The sequence below is a fragment of the Triplophysa rosa genome, linkage group LG9 (assembly GCF_024868665.1).
Source record: "Triplophysa rosa linkage group LG9, Trosa_1v2, whole genome shotgun sequence".
NCBI lineage: Eukaryota > Metazoa > Chordata > Actinopteri > Cypriniformes > Nemacheilidae > Triplophysa > Triplophysa rosa.
In genome coordinates this window covers 23,795,032-23,807,800 of record NC_079898.1, presented here as the reverse complement: position 1 = coordinate 23,807,800, position 12,769 = coordinate 23,795,032, and the positions used below count along the sequence as shown (strand labels likewise).

General features: G+C 41.5%; 1 protein-coding gene across 1 annotated transcript in view; it reads right to left on the bottom strand.

The window, feature by feature from the left end:
* The window catches only part of cdh23 (cadherin-related 23), a 217,753-nt gene that overhangs the window by 82,108 nt on the left and 122,876 nt on the right, over nucleotides 1-12,769 (bottom strand). Inside the window, exons 10-11 of the mRNA XM_057342191.1 lie at nucleotides 10,721-10,833; nucleotides 2,921-3,109 (exon numbers count right to left, since the gene is read on the bottom strand). Coding sequence (XP_057198174.1) covers nucleotides 2,921-3,109; nucleotides 10,721-10,833 — 302 coding nt within the window. The remainder of the gene's footprint in view (nucleotides 1-2,920; nucleotides 3,110-10,720; nucleotides 10,834-12,769) is intronic.

The following is a 12,769-nucleotide window of genomic DNA, read 5'->3' as shown; positions in this document are numbered from 1 at the left end:
CACCGGAGCGACACGGAGGACGACGCTCTAGATCGATGGAGGAATTACATCGGCGGTTAAAATAACCGCCTTGTTGTTGTTTGGAGCGCTTAGAGAGCCATTGAGGCTGATGGGGGCTATTTAAAGAGCCATCCAATATGCAGGGATGTCAGCGCTCACTGGCTATAAGCGTAATTGCCCGTCCATTTGCTTGAACCACTACAGAGGAGATAAAAGCCGCCTGTCACACACACATCAGCAGGAAAGTTTGAAGATGAGCCACGCAGAAAACCTTTGAAAAACTCTAGGAAAATTCATGATCCTAGAGTATTTGTGAGCGTTAATAATGTGTAAAGTGTTCGCATGCATTGGTGGGGCAGGTGCGCAGTTTAATGCACTGAGGACAACAGTCCTGAATCGAGTTATTGTCTAAATGTTTTTTTTTATTATATTGTCGCTGTCCTTCTGAAACCTCGTATATGTCCAAATATTCCTGTTTATCAGGAAATGGAAAAACACTCAATTTGATTGCATACTGTGTTGACAAGCACTTTTTGACACTTTTATTGGTTCGATATCCAGTGACAAACAAATTTAGTGTGACTAATAATAATGATTAATGGCAGAAAAATCAGGAAATACGAGGTTTCAGAAGGACAGGAGCGATGTATTTACTTTATTATGAAGCCAATGCATTGAAACGCATTACATTGGAAACTGTTCCGTGTATTTACACGGTTTTAAAATGCTCAATATTACATGCATCATCTCATGTTTTCTACGAGAAATATCATTACAGCAAAGTGATGCATCATAATAATACCCACTCACATGAACACATCGAGGAAATAACTGGACAAGCAGCTGAACATGAAAAACCAAATCAACTTAATAGTTATTCATACACCAGTGCATGTTGGGACAGTTTACAATCTGCATCTACTTCTGCATTTAACTTTAAAAATCTGAGTATATCGTGCAAGAAAAGCTCAAATAATCAAATAAATCTTCGGTTATATTATCTGCATTATTATCTTGATCTAAAAATAAGTCTCGCAGTATAAAAGGAGGAAAAAAGCACTCTTAACCTTCTATCCTCAGGCTTCCTATTCAAACCCAGTTAGTCTCTTCAAACACATGCACATCGAGACTGAGGTGTTTATTAAACTCTCAGAGCCGCTGGAAGATTCCTCTTGCATTAGGATCAGAGTCAAGGCTCATTGTGATCAAGAGTCTGCGATCTCTACTGCGTGATGGCTCGCTGTCTCCAAAGCTCTGGTGCTTAAAGTGTACAGTGGCAAAAATATACAGCGATTTCTTTTCTGCAAGAGGAAACGTCTACAATTCAACAAAAACATTTGATTTTTAGTCACAGTACAAAACACTGGAAAAGGGAAAACCCTTTTTTTTTGTTGATTGTTGCAAGCCAAAGTGAATATATAGTTACAAATAGATAGTTACAATTTCACCTCACCGAAATGTATCATAGTAAAAAACAGTATACTGAAATGACTTGTGAAGCCAATTTGATTGTACAATTGTTGATTGTACTAATTTACAAAATTTAAGGCAGCAAAAAAGTGTAGTGTCTCAGGAGAAAAATCTGAGAAGATAAAAATCTCCATTTATTCACATTGCTGTCTAGAAGCACCAACTGAAACCTACGTTCATTTTCTATTGTAATCTATTGTAATGAGTTGTGCTAGATGACTTTCACTATTAAAACACCAATTTTGGCTGTTTAGATGGTGATCAGTATTTAATGACACTCATCTGTCTTTGAAGGGTGAAGGGTAAAGTAAGGGCACTTGGATATGATGGAGAGAGCGGGAAGACTAATATAATTTTGATATGCCAATCAAAAGTGACAGGGCAGTAAAAGTGTTTGAGGTAAAGCTGTACGGTGATAACAGCCTTGCAGAAGAACCTCAATCGCGTTCTTTTTCCACTTCTTCCCTTTCCCTTTACTTCACAGTAAAATCGCCAGTGTTAAAAATAACAAATTAACACTCACAGTGTATATATAATCCACACTCTCAAAGTGTTCATTTGACCTTTTTTAACACTGGTGATTTTGCTGTGTTCTAACCATACTTATAAATACACAAATGAACGCAAAAATGATCATGTACATTTTATCACTTCAATGTGGACCTTGACATGTTTTCCTTACTGGATTTGAATATTTACAAGTTGTAACATTTCTGTAACAAGGCACTGGAATGAAGATGGAGATGTCCTCCGCTTTCTGTACCTGGACTACTGGAAACCCGTTAAAAATAAAAAATCTAGAGAAAAGGTTCTTCACAAGGATGCCATAGAAGAACCATTTTTGGTTCCTCAAAGAAGCATTCAGTCAAAGGTTTTTAAAGGAACTTTACTAAAAAGAAACTTTTGTGAAACACGGATGTTTTGCGGATGCTGAAGGCTGTTCATGGAACCATGGAACCAAAAATGGCTTTAAAACACATGAACATCTAAGCGCTGGATTAAATTCATAAAGGTTTTATATATTTTTGGACTACAACATTATCAACAGTGACACAAAAATCTTGTCTGGCAGTGTGAATGTGCAAGAAGTGAAGCCAGCCGACGATATAAATGTGCTGAGTGTAAAGTATGTCCATCTCAGCCAGCGTAGAGATCAAAAGTTTCGGACTGACAATGTCAAAAACTGCTTACAGATCTAAAAGAATTAGCGTTGAGTTATGTGAAGACGTTGCTGACTGAAACACTTTCACAATGTTGACTGACAGGTGAGAAAGCTTGACATCTGACCGATTCGCTCTCGTTCCACAGCTACACATACAAGCCGTGAGGCTGGCAGGAAGCTACTGACATCAGAAAAGTCTAGACAATATGTTTTATGAGCTGAACAATCATGATGTGTCAAGAATAAAATCACATTCAGGTTCGAGGTGCTATGTTTACAGTATCTCACCTCATCTTTGTCTTCAACCTGTATGAAGAGAGGGAGAGCAAAGCCGACCTGCGCCAGCTCAGGGATGAGGACGCGGTATTCAGAGCTGTTAAATCTGGGAGGATTATCGTTCTTATCGATCAGCAGGATGGTGAAGGCGGTCATGACTGTAGCAGATGAGGGCGAGCGGTCATCATTCAGTTCAGTAGCCTAGAGAGAAAAAAAGAGCCAGTTCATCTGATGTATACAATAGTAGTATATTTAACCCATTGTTTCAACGCATAAAACGGTCGACACACATTCTGCACACTTGTTCTTGTTTTAGGAACTGGATGCTTTTTTAATTCAGCCCACAGGACACTGAATTAGAAGGACAGAAAATGGAGTTTACTGAACTGAAATGGAGGGATTTCAGTATATTTTTAACAAGACTTTTTGTATGCAAGCTTTGTAAGCATTTATATTTAGCTTTTAATTATTTGATTTTTTTGCACTATGCACTGAAAGAAAATCTGAAGAATTCTTAGGAATGGATTTAAACTAAATTCTTATTGAAATCTAAAAGAATAATCAAGTTAGATAAAATATTTCATTCGCAAACATGCAAGGGAGTGCAAGGTTGTCATGGCTCTGCTTCATTTAGTCATGTTTTTCTTGGTCCTGTAGCAGAGCCATGACAAAGCCTTTGGTTATGTGTTGAGAGAAACATATTATTGTCCTTTTGACAATAATATACGTTCTCTCCAGTGTCTCGTCATTGACCCCGCCCCTCTCGTTTCCTTGTTATCTTTCCCTGAGTGTTTTATTACCCACACCTGCCCTGTGTTAATTATCCCTCGTTTGTCTTTCCTATTTAATGCCCTCATGTTTCATTGTCCTGTGTTCGGTCATTGTGTATGGTGTGCGTACAACGTTCGATGTGGATTACGGTCCTTGTACCTGTGCGTCTGTGTTCTGATGTTTCCTGTTTTTGACTGTTCCTGTTGCCATTCATCTTTTATAGTAAGTGTTAGTTTAGTCTCCGTCTAGTGTTTATTAGTCTAGTGTTCAGTGAGTCTTCGTGTGGTGATTTATCTTTATTAGTTTCTCGTCCCAGTTTTGTACCCCATCGCGGGTCTTTTGTTTTGCCCTGTTTTGTGTAATTAAAGTCTTGTCTGTTAAGCCCTCATCTCCCTTGCCTGCCTGCATCTGGGTTCTTCCCTAGTGTTTTCATGACAGAATGACCGAACCCAAACGAACCCAGCAGGCGGCTCCCAAGGACTGCAAGGCGTCGTCTCCCCGATCCGGCCTAGCCCACTTGCTACTGGGGTTCCGTCAGGGGAGTTTTGGGGACCAGGAGTTCGCCAGAGCATTCTCGGCGGTGGCTGAGGCGACCGGGTTCAATGACGTGGAGTTGAAGACGATCTTCAACTGCTGCCTCACCCGGCGCCTCACACCGCCAGAGAAGAGGCTGCTGGCTCCTCTCGGGTTCGAGGATATGGTCAGGTACGTGGCCAACCGGGATGATCCCGGGAGTGGGGTTCCATTTGGAACTTCCGCTCCAAGGTCGAGCATCCCGGGGGGTCTCGTCCTGGCTGCCGCTGCCCGGGGGGAATCAGTACCCTCTGGCTGGAGCTCCAAGGTTCTCGGTTCACCTGGCGGAAACCGTGGCGAGTGGGGAGGGAAGGACTCGGGGACGACGTCTGGGGGTTCCCCCAACGCTGAACTACCTCCGGTCCCCACGGGTCCGCCAAAGATGGCTGCAGACCCGGTGGTGCAGAAAAGGAGGAAGGAGAGTCACGGGGGAACGTGCGGTCCAATGCAGCCGGCTACCACTCCGGTGCAGCCGGCGTCCAGTCCGGTGCAACCGGAGATCTGTCCGGCGTCCCAGCCGGCGGTCGAGCCGGCGTCCAGTCCGGTGTCCAATTCGATGTCCAGTCCAGTGTCCAAGTCGATGTCCAGTCCGGTGTCCAAGTCGATGTCCAGCCCGGTGTCCAAGTCGATGTCCAGCCTTGTGTCCAGTCTGGTGCAGCCGGAATCCAGTCTGGTGCAGCCAGAATCCAGTCTGGTGCAGCCAGAATCCAGTCCGGTGCAGCCGGCGTTCAGTCCGGTCAGCCGGACCCAGTCCGGTGTCCAGCCGGCGTCCAATCCGGTGCAGCCGACATCCAGTACGGCGCAGCCGGCGTCCGGTCCGGTGCGCCGGCGTCCGTCGGTGGTCAGCCGGCGTCCAGTCCTGGTGCAGCCGTGTCCAGTCCGGTGTCCAGTCTGTGCAGCCCGTCCAGTCGTGCCAGTCCTGTGTCCAGTCCGGTGCAGCCGGCATCCAGTCCGGTGCCGCCGGCGTCCAGTCCGGTGCAGCCGGCGTCCAGTCCGGTGAAGCCGGCGTCCAGTCCGGTCGTCCAGCCGGTCCAGGGTGATCCAGCCGGCGTCCCAGCCGTGTACAGCAGCACGGTCTTCCAGCCGGCGTCAAGCCCTGTCCAGCCGGCCTTCCAGCCGGCGTCAAGCCCTGTCCAGCTGGCCTTTCAGCCGGCCTCCAGCCGGCCTTCAGCGGAGCCGGGTGGCCCCGGGGAGACCCCCAGGGTCAAAGACTGTCCCCCCAGGACTCCTCCTAAGTCCCCCAGGACTCCGCGCCCTCGAGCGCAGCCGGGGACTAAGACTTTTCCCCCAATCTTTTTGGTTTTCCCCCCATGAACCCTTGTTTGGCCCCACCCCCCCTCCCTTGTTTGTTATTTTTATTATCCCACCCCAACCCTGTGGTTGTTGTCCTGTCTGCCCCTTGTCATGTTCACCATGTTTGTCTGGTTTTTGTCACTGTCTCAGTCGGTCTTGTCTCGTCCGTCTACCCCTTGGTGAGCACCTGGAGGTGCTCATTAAAGGGGGGGCTTCTGTCATGGCTCTGCTTCATTTAGTCATGTTTTTCTTGGTCCTGTAGCAGAGCCATGACAAAGCCTTTGGTTATGTGTGGAGAGAAACATATTATTGTCCTTTTGACAATAATATACGTTCTCTCCAGTGTCTCGTCATTGACCCCGCCCCTCTCGTTTCCTTGTTATCTTTCCCTGAGTGTTTTATTACCCACACCTGCCCTGTGTTAATTATCCCTCGTTTGTCTTTCCTATTTAATGCCCTCATGTTTCATTGTCCTGTGTTCGGTCATTGTGTATGGTGTGCGTTCAACGTTCGATGTGGATTACGGTCCTTGTACCTGTGCGTCTTTGTTCTGATGTTTCCTGTTTTTGACTGTTCCTGTTGCCATTCATTTTTTATAGTAAGTGTTAGTTTAGTCTCCGTCTAGTGTTTATTAGTCTAGTGTTCAGTGAGTCTTCGTGTGGTGATTTATCTTTATTAATTTCTCGTCCCAGTTTTGTACCCCATCGCGGGTCTTTTGTTTTGCCCTGTTTTGTGTAATTAAAGTCTTGTCTGTTAAGCCCTCGTCTCCCTTGCCTGCCTGCATCTGGGTTCTTCCCTAGTGTTTTCATGACAAAGGTTATTAGAGTTTGCTAAAATTAAAACCAAACATAATAAAACATTTCTGTAAAATAAAATAAAAAAATAAAATATGAATATCTACAAAAATTAGAAATGTTGCCTTAATAATAAGTTGCAATAAACTGAAATAAGTTTAAGTTGAGGCTCTAAAATAATTAACTGAAAATAAACTAAAAATAAACAGAAATAAAAATATTTATTTAAATATGTATTGTTAATAATCTTATATACCATATACCACATTAAAAAAAAAAATGAAAAAGACATAAAAATGATAAATAAAAAATAAACTAATGATAGAACTATATACGTATATAACATGAAAACTAAAAATAAAACTACAAAAACAAAACTGTAGTAACTCTGGGGGAGAGAAACATAACAAACTTTGTGAATGAGGTGCTGTAGGTTTAGTAGAAGTGTATTATTTTAGTACAGTACAGTACATCACACGCATTTAACAGAATGTCATGAAATCATTCAGATCCGTTTGTATGTAAAGAAAAAGAACCCGTTCTGAAAAAGAACCCGTTCTCTGTTCCCACCAACGGGAGACAAGAAATGAGAAAAGACAGATGTGATAATAGAAGGAAACTGGCAGTAAGTCGCGTTAACGTTTAGACCTCAATCTCTTCCATTTGTTCTTTATTAAATCAGAGGGGAGGATTCTGGGAGAAATCCCACAGGTCTGCGGTAAGTGGGGGCACGCAGAGGCCAGCGGAGCAAGGCAGACCCAGACAATAACATTTAGGATGAACAAGTCTTATCGACAGGAAACAATTGCTCACTTTCCTGCCTCTCTTGCTCTCTCTCCTTCTCTCTTTGTGAGTTGGAAACAGACGGGAATAAAAAGGAATAATAGTGTTTTGTGATGGAGGGATGCTGGATGAATAGCGGCGATGCTACGGGTCAGGTTCATCATAGAATCGTGTGGTTTAACACCCGTCCCGTCCTATAATGAATGCGCTGACCTCCAGCCCAATGTACTCCAGCTTATCCAAACTCTGTGAAGTTGAGAAATTAGTTTTATTACTTTCCACTCAAAATCAATATTGCCACCAATGAGAGAGAGAGAGTAAAGAATAGAGAAGATGGGGTAAAATAAAAAAAGACTGGGTAGGGAGAAACAGATAATGAAAATCTATAACTTATGAATATTTTGGATGGTTTCTCGCTATTGCATTGTTTTGAGTTTCAATTTTTGTGGCGAACATTGATTTCAATTTAGAAACTATAGCTGCGGTTTATAACCGCAAACAGAACAGAAGAATCCAAAACACATTTATGAAACTGTCAGGATCGGAATATATATAATATTACACACACACACGGCGAAAGTGGCTTCAATAATCAGTAAACATCTAAATGTAACTACTGTGCCGTACAGCGACCCAGAGGAACAATTAACAGTGAAAATTATCCTTGCAAAACAGATCTAAATTCAGACAGAAAACAGCACACATATGGTCCAAATATGAATTGTTTTAGGTGTTTTAAAACTAAGTCTGTCCATACTTCTTTTCATCTCCTTCCTTACGTATCCTCAAGAGAAGGCAAAGATGTGCGTGTGAGAGAGTGAATATTCCAGAAGCCCAAAGGTCTGTGATAAAGGGAGCTCTACGAGAAGGAGAAGCAGGAACAAAGAATTTTCCTCGCTCAGGTCTTGAGGGACATTAAAACACACATACACACACTCCTCCGGCGTTTGGCCCTGGAACTGTCAGCGGGGCACAGAGATAACGATGACATGACACACACACACACACACACAGTTTCTGTCACATGGTCACTCGGTCCCACAGGGGTATAAAAGATGTGTGGCATCACAGAATTAAAACTGCAAAAACACAAAGACTAAATACAAGATATAATATCTACATATCATACATATATATCTACACAACATGTTTAGATCATAAGGTCAGTAGTTCCCAACATTTTGCATCAAGACCAAGATTTTTATGTTGGATGTTAAAGGGGTCATACGGCGCGAAAACATGTTTTTCTGTGTCTTTGGTGTGTTATAAGTTGTGTATTAGACACGTAAAATTGCACAAATGAAAGTGTCAGAACAAAAGATGCATTCTATCTAAAAGCGAATGCTCACCCAGACCTGCCTGAAACACCTCGTGTAACCACACCCCCACAAATCTACGTCAGTTCGTGGATTTTAAGACCGCCCAAATGTATAAGCAAGTAAGGTGGGCGTACCTGTCAGTCCAATTGAAGAGGAACCTGATGTTCCAAATATGGTAAGAGGCGTTACATTTCCCTCACACGCTTGCAGTATTCCACCAATCACTACGCACTGGTTAACTGGCCAATCATAGCACACCTCGCTTTTCAGAGCCATGAGCTTTGTAAAAAATCTGCGCGTTTCAGAGAGGCGGGGCAAAGAGGAGATACAAACATGCACGGTGTGTGAAATATACAGCGTTTTTGAACCTTAAATCGTGTATACACATTGCATTACATCTAAAACAAACCATAATATTCGTTTTAGCCGTGTCATAAGACCCCTTTAAGTGGTGAGTCAAAGCAAAACTGTCTGTTCAATCATTCTGCAATTGTTCTTTTTTTTAAATACTAACCTTTTACGGCCATAAATATGCCAATTATTAAAATAACATATCACTGTTGGGCAAATACCATGAATCTTTAAAACGTTTAAGAAAAAAAACCCCACTGTTTTTAAAGTTAACCAGCTTTCTTTAAAGGTCCAGTGTATGAAATTTAGCGGCATCTAGTGGTGAGGTTGTGAATGGCAACCAACAGCTCACTCCACCCCTCCCTTTTGAAGCACTACGGTGGCTGACACAGAACAAAGATGTCGTCACGTTTTCGCTTTTTTGGGTATCACTTTTTAAGTGAAAGAAGACTTTGCATCCAATCAAACTCTAAGATATGCATTTGTGACATCATCAACAAATGCCATTGAAAGCATTTCTTTCTCACTTCCCACCCATTTAGAATCAGTGAATTGAGTCAGTTCCAAATCTTGTATTCATATGTTGGATTGGACACAAATGTAAAGGCACAAGAATACTGTACAGAGTACTATACAGGTTATGCCTTGTGTGGATTGTCCAGCTAATGAAACACTAAATAAAATGCCTTTCCAAATTAGCCACGTTCTTCGCAGCCCTGCTTTCAATCTTGTCAAACTAAATCCTGTATGTTGCGGTAAATGAATAATGAAAGCGCTGAAATGAATTCAATTCAGCGATAATTCCAGTTAATGTGTTGCATTGATAAAGCTGTTCAAATCTAGAAGAATGGATGTGTGTATTAAAATCACTTTGCCTATTCTGCATTATGTCCATTAAGAATGGAAAATCAGTCTGGTGTATTTAGCATGTTTCTGAGCGTTTAAAGGTGGATTTAAAGCACACACTGCTCCTGATGTGTTCAATGGGAGTAAATGGCTCGATAAATTACAGTCAAACTCTGCAAACATCTACTGTAGGATCAATAATACATTTGGCCGAGTTCCCAACGCTGTACGGCACAGCTCAGAGGTGAAGAAACACAACTCCTGCGCTGGAGTCTACAAAGATTCTCATTAACCCTTTTTTTACTTCTAATGTTGATCAAAGTCGTTTGATAAAGGGATTCAGGAAATAATAGTTCGCCCAAAAAGCACAATTCTGTGATAATTTACAGTATTTACCCTCATGTGTATATCCTTTTTCTTCTTTTTTCTCAAAGATTTTTTTTTTTTGAGAAATGTCTCTGTGGTTTTGTGTCCGTATAATGGCAGTCAATGGGTTCCAGTGTTGTTTGGTTACCAAAGTTCTACAAATATCTTTTTATTATTTTATTAAATATTATTTAATAAATATAATTTATTATATTTTTACATTTGATGGTCACATAACAGCTAGCCGTTCATTCTGGAAAACTCTTTCAGGTTATGAATGAGAGTGACCAGTTCGAGATGCATTCTTCAGAATAAATTGGGTCATAAAAGTCTTGTGTGAATCACATCTTACCACACAAATGGCACATGTTTGTTGTTGCCTTGTCCATACGTTGTGAATACATTGTACATTCATTGTAAATTTAAATTTCATTGCTATCACTCTTACACCGTGTCCTAACCAAACACGATGCGATGCCGTGACACGCGATAAAAGGTATCTTTTCCATGTCTCATCTCAAGGCCTTTGGTTAGGATGCGGTGTAAACCTCTCATCACATCTGATCGGTATCAAAACTGAAACATATTTGTTTTCTGTGCCTTGGTGCTGTAGGTTCACGAGCCAAGCTGGAAATGCTGTCTGAATATTTCAGTATATGATTCTGTTATAGAATTTCTGAAATAGAATTGATCAATCCCAATCCTTTCAAACACACCTTCACAGTGAGGGTGAATCCAGACGAGTAAAGCGGGTTTTCCCGGTCCAGCTGTCCGCTCACCGTCAGAGATCCGCTGATGTAGTCCAAGGCAAACATGCTGTTGGTGTTACCTGATGAACAGAAAGACAAACAGGATTATTTAAAGAGCTTAAAGATTAAATATATGATTCACAGCCTCGGTCAAAAGATGCTTCTGTTTGCACTGAATACTGCCACATTAAACCCAGAAGATCAAAAATTGACATTCATTGTAATTGGAAAAAATCTTAAAATATCTGAGGCCAAACCTAAAGGTCGTAGGTCTTTAGGGGCAATCAATGAGGTGACGGGTTACTGAACTCCCTGATCATCATTCTGCCCTCGAGCGGCACATTTAACCTCAGCTCCAATGGGAACTGTCCTTAACTTTAAAATTGTGCATCTATAAAGAATGAATCTGTTTAGTCCTAGAAACTAAAGTGTATGCACTGTATCATTTAAATGCATATATAGATACAAAAATTGTTGAGTCAACTAAAAATAATAAGGCAACCTATCGCAAGCTCGTTTTTGAGTTAACTCCACCCAACTTAAAAAATAATGTTTGAGTCATTAGTTGTCACAACATAGTCAAGTTTACCTAATAAACAACAGAACAACATATTTTTTTGTTGGCTGAACATAAATAGATATTCTGTCACGGTTTGGGGAAGGAAGAACCCAGATGCAGGCAGGCGGTGAAGGGGTTAACACACAACTTTATTAACAGACAGAAAATGAACCAAAAAACCCACGATGGGGCAAAACCGAAACGATTGAACTAAACAAAAGCAGAAAATAAATACTTCCCTCGATGGGGCATCAAAGAAACTAAAACTAGACTTAACGATAAACATACAAGACTAACCAAAAGACAGGGAAAACCAGAACCGGTTTCAGGGTAATTATTCCAACAAGGTTTTCATGCAAGACACGACTCACACTGTGGATGGAACAAAACGAACTAGCACAGGACAGAAGACACACGGGCATTTTAAAGGGAAACGAGGGGCAGGTGAGGAAAATGAGACACGGCAGGAAAGCAATACGGGAAACGAGAGGGGCGGGGACAATGACGAGACACGAGAAAGCACATGGCATGTCAATGGTAAACAAACCATGACTTTCTCACACTAAACATAAGGGATCTGTCACGATCCTGCCACACGACTAGAAAATCATGAACAAGAAGGCAGGACCATGACATATACATTGGTTATTTAAAAATAAACACAATTATTTGTCTATTACTACAATTGTACGTGTTTTCTGCCTCAAACGGACCAAAACGTTGATCAAATAACTGTTTAAACAGTTTGTGTTGAGTGCATTTAAACCGCTTCTGCCGTTGTGTCATGCACTTACACCTCATCGTTGAACACAAACCTCAACCATGGAAAAAATCAAAAACCATCATTCATTAAAATAACTCTAAACACAATAGATAGATACTAACAGTAACAACAATATTAAAGCATAAAGCCAGCAAGAACTAAAACACTAATCTTTAAAAGAAAAACAAATAAGAAACACAGAATTGAACATGCTGCAATGCATCTTTGGAACTTTCAAACTCTTGCAGTATTGTAAGTTGGGCAAACTTTCTGATGCATTTTGGTCAAAAACTTGAGAATCAAAGTCCGGTCAACAAAATAATCTTTGTTAGAAACATGTTTAGGATATGCAAAACAATCATTTGACTCCTTTAACTAATAATTCTATGTTCAATGTACTTATTTATCTTTGTAGGGAGAACATTTTGCAACTTGGCTTTTTTACAGTGTATTTGCCTTAAACTTCAGGCTTAAAAGTTTCTCTCTGTCTGTGTCTGTGTCTCTGTCTCTCTGTCTGTGTCTGTGTCTCTGTCTCTCTGTCTGTGTCTCTCTGTCTGTGTCTGTCTCTTTCTCTCTGTCTGTGTCTGTGTCTCTGTCTGTGTCTCTCTGTCTGTGTCTGTGTCTGTCTCTCTGTCTCTGTCTCTCTGTCTGTGTCTGTCTCTTTCTCTCTGTCTGTGTCTCTGTCTGTGTCTCT